General features: G+C 45.7%; 1 protein-coding gene across 1 annotated transcript in view; it reads right to left on the bottom strand.

The window, feature by feature from the left end:
• Nucleotides 1–10,048, bottom strand: part of sh3bp5a (SH3-domain binding protein 5a (BTK-associated)) — an 11,923-nt gene extending 1,875 nt beyond the window's left edge. The window contains exons 1-9 of the mRNA XM_034545287.1: nt 9,599–10,048; nt 9,156–9,218; nt 6,568–6,696; nt 3,280–3,444; nt 3,020–3,150; nt 2,710–2,752; nt 1,788–2,004; nt 1,269–1,679; nt 1–606 (exon numbers count right to left, since the gene is read on the bottom strand). The exon at nt 1–606 is cut by the window's left edge and continues 1,875 nt beyond it. Of these exons, the coding sequence (XP_034401178.1) occupies nt 443–606; nt 1,269–1,679; nt 1,788–2,004; nt 2,710–2,752; nt 3,020–3,150; nt 3,280–3,444; nt 6,568–6,696; nt 9,156–9,218; nt 9,599–9,709 (1,434 nt within the window). The 5' untranslated portion in view covers nt 9,710–10,048 and the 3' untranslated portion in view covers nt 1–442. The remainder of the gene's footprint in view (nt 607–1,268; nt 1,680–1,787; nt 2,005–2,709; nt 2,753–3,019; nt 3,151–3,279; nt 3,445–6,567; nt 6,697–9,155; nt 9,219–9,598) is intronic.
• Between the last annotated feature and the right edge of the window lie 1,265 nt (nt 10,049–11,313).

The raw sequence follows: 11,313 nt of genomic DNA, 5'->3' as shown, positions 1-11,313 counted from the left end.
CCATTTTTTTCGTAAAGTTTCACAGCCATCTAGAGAACGCAAAAGAGACTTCTTTTTTCATTTTTTTTTCTCCATACCGCTGTACAACGATAATTATTTAACAGGCGGATCGAGTGAAATCCGTTCAATGGCACCAAAACGCCCACTTTGCAACAGCAAGAAATGAGATTTATGAGGAATAATGCTAATGCTAGCACTGATGATACCAATACAGGCCAATCCTCCGGTCCCCTGCTCTTATTTTACACAACAGGTTTACAATTGAAAATGATGCACTGATGTTCAAATACACTCCTTTAGCACCTTCTAGTATGACGCCATTGGAGGTTAAGACAATGTCGATGTCAGACCACACGATGTCAGGTTGGTGTGACCTCTGGGGGGGGGGGTTGCAAGATAGATTTAGCTCATTATCCAGGTCTTCTGCCACGGAAACGGAGGTTTATGAGACGCTGTGGAGGAGCTGAGCGGTCGTGGATGCTTCGGGGTCCACGACATGGAGGTCTCGTTCATCCCCGGGGTCCCCTTCTTGTTTTTGAGCTACAGTCAAGGTTAATTTGTTCAAACCGGCTTGTAGCGCTGCCTCCGCTCCCTCTGCTCTGTCACCTGCGACACACGGAACAAGGTCATGTGACTCAGAGTGAACCAATGAGACGCCAGAGATCTGGACTTTACTGAAAACTCCCAACACTTCCCCAATACTTCCCAAGAGGCGGAATAAATACTTTTAACAATTGTTGAAATGTACAATATTGGTTTTAGCTCAGTTTTTATTAATAATGCTTTCAGCTAATATACTGTGTTAGTTATTTAAATTCATGATACAAGTCTCACATGGTCTTGTGTACTTACAACTTACAATAAAGATACTCAAACCCAATTATAATGCCTGAAATGGACTGATATTTACAATATTTATCAATAAGGCATTTCAGTGTATTTCACATTATTTAGTTTTGCATTTTGAAAAAGAACATTTTGAATCAATCTCAAGTTTGTGTCTTACTAAGATTTAGGACCTGGTTAGTCTAGCGTGGATCTTTTTCAAAGTGAAAAATAAATACACCTTCCAAGACCTTAAGATGTTAAGTCATTACAGTGATCATTAGTGAACTTGTTAATGATCTTCTAGTCGAACACCCAAAGGAAAGGTAAAGGCTAAAGGGCGACCTGCTTTTAAACTTTTAAAGCTACAAAACAATCTTAACATATAGAATAAAGCATCACATCAGAGGTCGACACACACACACACACACACACACACACACCTCTCTCCTGGTCGCAGTCTGGAGAAGAAGCTCCGCTGCACTGGCTGCGAGGGCCCAGGAGAGGCGAGGCATGCCGAGAACCCCACGCCGAGTCGGGGTCATGAGGGCCGCAGGGGCTCGCTAACTCCTCCCCACCAGGACCGGAGGAAGAGAGTTCGGAGGGCGAGGAGGAGAGGCACGAGCAGGGGGTGCAGAGCGAGGAGGAGGAGGAGGTGGAGGAGGAGGAGGGCTGAGGGCAGGGCACGTCCAAGGGGGTGGAGGTAGAGGTGGAAGGTTGGGAGGAGGAGGAGGAGGAGGGGGATGATGATGAAGAGGAGGGCATGGCTCGCGGGGAGGAGGTGGGGTGAGTGTTGGTCTCCTCCTCTGAGCTGCTACTGCGACCGCCCTCTTCATCGATTGATACGGACACCACTGAAACACACACACACACACACACACATTAAACATGCAGACACACAAAATGCATCAACAAAACAAACCCAATGGATGAATAATGAGGATGCATGTAGCTGTACTCACTCGACAGACCGTCTGACTCCATGGTGAAGTCGGCGATGTCCTCGTCGGGCCCATCGCCCTCCGCCCCGACACCCCGCTCCCTGGCGCCCATGGCGAGGGAGCGCCGCTGGGCGTGGATCTCTTCGGAGATGCCCTCCAGGTTGCGTAACGCTGCGCGGTAGTCGGCCTTAGCGACCACGAGTTTGGCCTGACGCTCATCCACACGGCGCTTGAGTTGCTGAGAGGATTTAAACGTTTTTATTTTATTAAAGCGCACACCGTCTCGGTAAAACTGTTGTACATGTGAATATTGACATTTTGATACGGTGGTTTCCTTCTTAAGTGAACACGACTCTCTGCAGTCACGCATGTCATAGTGAGATAAACACAGTTTGTCAAGTGGGTTTTACAACTTCTTACAACCTCTGGGACCAGTGTGTCAGGTCCCATTAACCTCATAGGGAGAACCTCACAAGGACTGAGACCATGCTCAATGCTGTAAGACGTTAGAATAAATCAGTTTGTTCGGTTACATTGTTGCACTATTGTTTTGGTAGTTAATATTATTCTATTTTTTTTGTATGTATTGTGCATTTTTCACATTTAATATTGCTTTACTTGTATGTATAATAAATGCTGCTGTAACAAAACTATTTTCACCTTTTGCGGGATTAATAAAGTATCTCTCTACCATTTCAAAAATATTGGCGGAGCTTAGTTATGGAGCATCTTTTGTGTAATGTTTTAAATTGTCACCTTCTCAGTTTAGCGTGCCAACAGCCGTCATTACTTTTGATGGCATTCGGTCGTATTACCAAAAGCATTTGAAATATTAAAACTGTGAGCGATGATGCTGCTCGATGGAAAGTTATTAAAAATGTTTTTTTAATGCATAAACTCCGGTGCTTGGAACTGTTTTTGCTCGAACCGATAACATACGTACCTCAAGCTGCAGATAATACTTGGCTTTCAGTTCAAAATACGGCCTACAGGGGGAGGAGAAAGAAGAAAAAATTGAGAGAGGGAGAAACCGTGCCAACTGTCACTGGAGGAATAACACTAGCATTCCTTGGCTCTCACAAATGGAACACACCCCATCGCTGCACAACCGACGCACAAAACATCTGGACTGCATCAGATGACATCGAATTTAAACCCTGCTTTCCCCAGACACGGAGAGGCCCGAGCAAAAGGGGGGGGGGGGGGGTTGAAAAAGAAAGGAAGCTTTCAGAGCGGAGACAAAAGGCACAGACCTGGATTTGTTGATGGAGCGCTTGTGCTTCTTCTCCAACTGCCTCATGTGGCCGATGCAGGAGTTGTAATCGGCCGACGTTTTCCTGTGTTCGGCCTCGCTGCGCGTTCTCGTCTGCTCGGCCTCCATCACCTGGAAGAAAGAAAAAAAAAACGATCCGGAGGCGCGATCGTAGTTTCACTTTTCACCGCCGCTTCAACCCCACTCGCGCACAAACTTTTCCCCCAGTATTTCTCCGCTGTCTCGCATTGGCGTTCGTACCCTCTTCGTGGCGTGGTTGAGCATCTCCTGCCAGGCGGAGTCGAACTGCCGGCTGTCCTCCTCCAGCAGCCTCTCCTCGGCCAGGGCGATGGTCTCCTTGGCGGCCCGCAGGATCTCAACCGCCCGCTGGAACTCCTGAGTGGCCTTTTGGGCTTCGACCTGGGCCTTGAGACCAAAGAGGAGAACCAGTCACATAGGTCTCATAACATCACGCGTGAAAGCAAGGTAGCTACAAGGTTTTCCTGCCTAAAAATAGGGTTCGGTGATGGATCGGGTGAGAAAAAAAGCGTTGTGACATTAATTTCAGTAATTTCTACCAGCAAGGTGGTCCCAGCCTTTGATCTCACGTGCTTCCAGTGTGTGTCTGTATGTCTTATGACCTATACATCCCTGAGAAGAACCACGGTTTATTCATTATGACAGCCATGGAGGAGGGGGGGATGGGGGGGGGGGGGGGGGGGGGGGGTACACACCCACAGAAAGACAATCCCGCCTTCATCCGATGGACAAACAGGAGCTTTGTCACTAAGAAAATCTGACACACTGTCGGTGGGCATTTCCTGCCCACGGTCCCAGTCAATGGGAGGATTCATCCCGTCGTGCTGGACATTTTCGGGAGCCGCTCTCCCCACTCAGCCAGGGCGTGACTTTAAAAAGGTCAACGCGTTGGCTGAATACCGAGCAGTTACAGAAAAGAAAAAATAGGGGGAATGATAAAGAAAATTGGGTTTATCCGGTTGATTTGTAAATGTAATTAGCATCTTTTTATCTTGGAGATGGGGATTCCCAGAGAAATTTTGACGACTTTTAACTTTCTGGTGAAAGTATTACAATTAAAAAGGCATGAAAATGAACCAAAGATGCAAAATGTTTTCAGCTTCAGTTTAGCTGGGGCTGTTAAACATACAGGTACATCATAATCCATTTGTATGGCATGTTTTTTGGGAATGCTCTGCCTCTACGTATCAAATCACGAATCACGTTGTTGATTTCCTTTCAAGCTGAAGGGAAGTGAGTTATTGTGCGTGGTGTCCACACCCTGCGGGTCCCATTTTCTGTTTTTACTGATTTGACTGTGCACTACAATGGTCACAACTCTGGTTCGTCTTTCTATATATTTGAGCATTTTGAATGGATTATTGTTTTGGCTAATTGTTGTGCAGCTGAATGGCCATTTTAACTATGACAATAAGCCTTTCTGTTCGTGTTCAAACTCCTGGCTATATTTCTACAGTTTTAAAATGTGTTTATCAAAAGCAAAAAGATGACGGGAAAGAGAACTTGACCCAAGTTAAATTATAATAATATGCATATACTTAGCGTGACAACGGAAATGTTCTGTATTTGACACATTATACCGTACCAAATGTATAATACGAGTGGAACAACAATACTAGTCTACTAGGCCCTTTCCTCTGGGGTTCTGCACACGTAAACCAAACTACAGAAAAGACCATAAAACTGTGTGACTTAAAAAACAAAATATTGCGCTTAAACATGCTAAAATGACCATAGAGTTGAGGAGAAGTGAGCGACACCTTTCACATCAAACGGCTTTAACGACTCCTAAAAGGTCAGCGTGGTTCTCTCACTTGTTACAGGGTATCACCCCCCCCCCTCCCCCCCTCTGTGACAGGACCCCCCCCCCCCTGACACCGTCGGCCATGTTTTTCCGCGAGCGAGCGTTTCACGGTTTGACAAGTTCCCTTCGAGAGAGGGCGAGATAGAAGAAGTTGTAATCTGTTGGTTTGACTGACCCGTCCTCTTTGTCCCCACCCCCCACCCTCATGACCCATTTCCCAGGCTCGGAGATGAGTGTGGGGGAGCGGGCGGGGGGACAGAAGGACGATGAAGGATATTTGATGAGGCAATACCGTGAGCAAAGGGATAGAAAAGGAACTGAGACGTTGACACCATCCATCAATGGCTTTTGTCACGTTGGAGATTAAAAAAGTCCTTCACGGGACTTCCTGGCAGCTTCCTTTCTCAAGCCGGGTCGCCGAGCCGACCCACACGGCGACTCTGTGAGTCTGAGCCTCGTGTGAGTAACGGGCATCAGAAAGGTGGAGGACGCAGCCGGCCGTTATCTTTGTGGCGCGGCGACGGAACGCAAAGGTCAAGCGTTGTCGATTACGTTGACGTCACAGAGGCAGTGTCTGCGAGGGCCAACGATGCCAAGGCTTTTGTTCTGAAGTACTGGGACGTGCGGGTCGCCTCGTGGTGTACGCGACAGGCAGACAGGCAGACATACAGGCAGACATACAGGCAGACAGACAGGCAGACAGACAGGCAGGCAGACAGGCAGGCAGACAGACAGACGGACAGTGGTGCTGACGTAAAAGGACAAAAGATGGGATGGTAGAGGCAAATTCCTACACACCGCACCCCAGTTTGGTGGAATGTCGGAGTATAAACACGGGGGGGTTGGGGGCTTGAGACTTGACTGTGTGTGTGTGTGTGTGTGCATTCTGGTGAGGTCAGTGAGGCTAAGTGTTTGATAAAGTAGGTCATGTATTAAATATTAAATATTCATCCATAAATCATGACCAGACAATTCGCCAGTTTAACCGGGGAGGGGGGGGGGGGGGTATTCATCGGCTTTGCTCTGTTTAATCCCACTGGCTACACACACACACACACGCACACACACACACACACACACACGCACAAACACGGCAAGCTAAGGAAGGCTTTGGATCTTTTCACATGAAAGCTGGTCCCATCCAAATTCAAAAACCTCCCAGTAATCCCCGACTCTCACGTGTAACTGACAGATGCTACTGGCAGGTAGTTTGTCATTGTAGCAACAGAGATAAGCAAGGACACACGCACACACACACACACACACACACACACGCACACACACACAACATCTATTTCAGTTTGACATCTATTTACTTCAGCTATGACACAAATGTCAGCCTTCTGACTAATGACTCATAAGCTTCTTCCTCATTGGCTGAGAAGAAGGGGGGCGCGTAACTCTACATTTCTGGTGCTGCCCAATCAGATCGGAGCCTCGAGGGCAGATAGTGAAAACAATATGGCGAGTCTGGCTCCATTCCTCTTCCACGCGATTGGCTTGTTGTGTTTATGCGTCTGTGACACGAGTTCAGGACACGGAGGTGTGACTGGGTTTAAAAATAGCCGTCATACGACTGTGCTCCCTTTAAGTAGATATAAGCTGAGCTCCTTAAACGTCTCATCGGTAATCCTCACAAGCGTGTGTGTGTGTGTGTGTGTGTGTGTGTGTGTGTGATTGTGTGTGTGTGTGTGTGTGTGTGTTACCTGTCTTGCTATTTTGCGGGCTTCCCAGTACGGTTTGGACTCGTCCACAGCTCGTCCGATCCTCTTCACCTGCTCGTCCAGCTTCACTGTGGCCTCCACCAGCACCGCGCGAAAGCGCTGACGGCTGTCCTACACACACACACACACACACACACACACACACACACACACAATATTGTTGATATTGTTCACTTACGTGGAAAATAAGTCTGTGCACTGCATTTAGGAAAGTGTCTGTGACATTATAGAATACAAATATGAGGTAATTATTGACACACTTTATAATACTGACTTTTTTTTAATGTCACCGTGAAATCTATTTTTAAAGGCCACTGCAAATTAATCTAGAATAAAATAAAAAATATTGTATGTGATTTTTTTTTTCTTGACACAACATTCCTCAACAATTTCAGTGGATATTCTTCTTCTTTTTTTTTTTCATTTTTAAATTGTCCCATTGAAAAATCCAGATATTGAACTTCTATCTAATTTCCTCGACACAACAAGGGGGGCGCGTGAGGGGGGGGGAGGGGGTGTGTGTTATGCTACATGCACCAGTGCATCATCGACAATTCAGCACTACACTCATAAACTCGTCACATTTTCAACAAATGACTTTAGAAACAAATCCCAGATCTCGCTTTAATGTGTTAGCTCCTCTAATTCAAGTCATCCCTAAACCGTTAAGCCCAATGCGAGCGCGTGCGTTGAGATACGGGGCGGCTGTGTCCCGCTGGAGGTTCGTGCTCCTCGGTGTTGTCGAGCGTACATTCTTCGGTGGTTGAATCATGTTGGGTGGGGGGAACTGTTATTGCGAAATTGGCGACATCTGTGTGTGTGTGTGTGTGTGTGTGTGTGTGTGTGTGTGTGTGCACATTTCTGTGGCGTAAAGCCTCAGGTGGCACGGGGACACAGTGTTATACACGGACGACGTCTGTCATCTCCTAATCCATATGTCCAGTGTGTGTCTGCGTCTGCGTTGCAATTCACAGGGAGCAGAGTTTGAAAGGCTGCATCCTGTTTCGTGAAGGGGGGGGGGGGGGGCACTTCCCGTGACATCGTTACGACTTCCTGTTCCTGCAACAAGATGGTGACGCAGCATGCAGGCTGGGAAGCACATTCTGTTGGTCATATATGTATAAATATATATATTGTAACCATGCTGGCGAGAGTAGAGCGTCGCATGTGAGCGCGGATTTAACCTCGAGGCCTCGGCTTTCCCTGAATCCATTGAATCTACTGTACACGCAGTTCTTAATCAACTCCAGACCCTCCAGACCCTCCAGACCCTGCAGATCTTGCAGACCCTCCAGACCCTGCAGACCCTCCAGACCCTCCAGACCCTGCAGATCCTGCAGACCCTCCAGACCCTCCAGACCCTGCAGACCCTCCAGACCCTCCAGACCCTGCAGATCCTGCAGATCCTGCAGACCCTCCAGACCCTGCAGACCCTCCAGACCCTCCAGACCCTGCAGATCCTGCAGATCCTGCAGACCCTCCAGACCCTGCAGACCCTGCAGACCCTCCAGACCCTGCAGATCCTGCAGATCCTGCAGACCCTCCAGACCCTGCAGACCCTGCAGACCCTCCAGACCCTGCAGATCCTGCAGATCCTGCAGACCCTCCAGACCCTGCAGATCACTTTTCACATTCTTCAGCTTCACCAAACTTCATTTTCCCTCACGATGAATCGCCTTCTAGTCATTTTTTGTTGTTTGTTTGCTTGTGTCCGTTTATGTTTTTTTTAATATATATATACGTCGGTGACACGACTGTCGCTTCAAAACATTCCCTTAATAAAACTAAACCGCAAACCGGATGGGTGAACATGAGCTGGAAGTATAAGAAGTATCCAGAATTTAGCTGAGGAACTAAATATAACAATGGTACCAACATTGATGTCTTTGTCTGTGCTACAGTTATTTCCTTGTGGAGGTTTAATGAGAAACAGAAGGGGCCTCCTTCGAGGAGAACGAAAACACGGCCTTCCTCTGGAATGTTTTGACTTTTGCTGAACAGTAACTTTTCTAGTAAGCGTTTAAATGCCGTTGTTAAAGCGCCACTCCCGTCCATCTTTCCGCTGTTCCTTGCTGCCTTTTGCAGCTTTGTTTCGGCTTTTAAAAAAACGTTAGATACGTTTTTTTTTTTTAGTAGATTTTTTTTTTTTTTTATGAAAATGCACTCGGGATTGAGATTGCTCCAAAAAATGTGCCATTGAAATTATTATATTTGAATTCAGATCCCAGCTACGCCTCTTTGTCGCATGGTATTTAAAGGACGAGTGACCCCCCCCCCCCCTCAGAAGCAGCACCACCATTTAGAAAATGTCCATCTTTACGAGTGGAAACCGTCTCTATGGGACGACCTCGCTGCCGGGGAGAATTCCTGAAACCGAACTGGAGTCCAGATGAATAATCTCACAGCGCCGAGCTCCTCCAGACGGGTGTTTTAGCTCAGTCATGACTGCAAGTGTGTGTGTGTGCGTGTGTGTGTGTGTGTGTGTGTGTGTGTGTGTGTGTGTATGTGTGTGTAGGGGGGGGGGGTAATGATGATAATGTCATGTTGGTGGCTGCTGGTTTTCGTCTTACCTCCAGCTCGCTCTCCCAGCGGTTGATGTCATCGGTGGACTGGTTCAACTTCTCCAGTTCTCCCTGTTTACAGATAACATGGCATTCATGGAAAGCGTGTGCATGTGTGTGTGTGTGTGTGTGTGTGTGTGTGTGCATGTGTGTGTGTGTGTGTCGAGAAAGCGTTAAAGGGACAAATACATTCATTTCTACTTATTGAAGATTCTACTAAATTTCATGCACAGTGGACACGTTCAGTAAATAATGCATGTGGAGTGAAACGCTAGTTGTAGCATTAATATCATAAAGTGTCCCTTTAGTGTGTGTGTGTGTGTGTTTGTATGTGTGTGTGTGTACTTTAAACAACTATATATATATATATATATATATATATATATATATATATATATATATGTCTCAATGCCTCATCTGGATTGAGTTATTATTATTATTTTTAATCCCACCTGGATTCTTGGATCCACATCTTCTTCCTCCTCCTCTTCTTCTTCTTCTTCTTGTTCTTCGGCACACTGCGAGTCCTCCTCACAATTATTCCCATTTTGTAAAGGATCCATTTTCAGGATATTTGATGATTTTCTTTGGGGTGGGGGGGGGGGAATAATCTTCACTGCAAAGAAAAGCTCGACCCCGTGGAGCTGGACAGCAGCAGCAGGGGCGTCCGTCCTCTCTAACCTTTACTGGGAGTCCGTTGCATGCTTCAGGCTTCTTCCTCTGAAGCTTTCAGAGGACCAGAGGACCAGAGGAGCTGGGGACTAGAGGACTAGAGGACCAGAAGACCTGAGGAGCTGAGGACTAGAGGACCAGAGGACCAGAGGAGTCCGCTGTCTGCAGACCGAGGAGCGCGTCTGACCGCGGAGAGATCCGTTACGCGCACTGTGGGATAGGCAGCAGAACCACTGTGGAGGAAAAAAAGTAATAAAGTCACTATAATGAGCCACGTGACGACTTCTGTTGAGGTTTTTCAAAATAAAAGACCATTAGGCGGAGACAAACGCTTTTATGTAAAAAATAAAAGTGGGCAGACTATGATAGTTATCAATGTATGAGTAATATGTTGATGCCAAACAACACTTGTCAAGATGACGTTGACTTTGGAGCTATCTAAAACTATTATTATTATTATTATTATTATTATTAGACCATTCTCGCCCAAGTATATCCAAACACAATGTTGGACTTTGACACATCGGGACACCTTATTTTTGTATTTAAATTTTATTTTTCACGCGTCTCTGCATCTGTGTTTGTTTATTTTTACTGTATTTTAGCTTATTTCATGTTCCCACATTTTTTTTTCTTCCATTTGTTTGATCCACTACAGCAACTGGTTTTTATGTGCAATTCATTGTGTATGTCGTGAACAAGTTAATTAATTAACAACTTAAATAACGACAAAGTAACTTAAATAACGACAAAGTATCAAATAACTGTTTTTGATACTTTGTCATTTAACCCAAATTGAAAATAAGCCATTAAGACGTGACTTTCCTTTGCCGTGCACTATAGCACTTAATATTTAGATAATGGTCTCTAACTTTAATGTACTTGATTCAACTTATATGACAAGTTGTTTCCCCCCCAAATCCATCTACATTCAGCCAAATTACGCTTTTATTTTGGCAGGACGCGCTCATATGTTCCGGTCTTATTGGAGCTGAGAGGTGAACTTGATTCAGTTGGTTTCACTCGCCCTCTGGTGGCGAGAGCCGGAAGGGTCATCACCATGGCAGCGGGCTGCTTTCCTGTAAATACTCTTTCTAGTATTACAGTATTGCTAAACAACTGGAGTTTAAAGTTTAGGCCGACTGGTCCGTAGCCAAGTAAATCCAAGCCTACATTGTGAGGATATTATTTTGTATTCCATAAAAGGGATTTTTCAATTTGTGATTTGGGGGAAATATTCTTTCAGTGTCTTAATCTAAACTTTATTTTATACACATATTGAGGTAGTATCTGTATTTACTCCTCATGTATTACTTAATGATGACGGGACTGCACTGATCTTTCCATATTCAAATCGCAAATCAAAACCCACCTGTTCAGAACTGCTTTTAATGTGTGACTCGTTGCTCCATGTTTTTATTATTTTATTTCATTTATTAGGGTCCGAGCAACTGACAAAGTCCCTATTTGTTTTACCTGTATTTTAGTTATTCTT

This window comes from Cyclopterus lumpus, chromosome 11 (genome assembly GCF_009769545.1).
Source record: "Cyclopterus lumpus isolate fCycLum1 chromosome 11, fCycLum1.pri, whole genome shotgun sequence".
Classification (NCBI taxonomy): Eukaryota; Metazoa; Chordata; class Actinopteri; order Perciformes; family Cyclopteridae; genus Cyclopterus; species Cyclopterus lumpus.
Note: the sequence above shows the minus strand (reverse complement) of the source record. Positions and strands in the feature narration are given on the sequence as shown.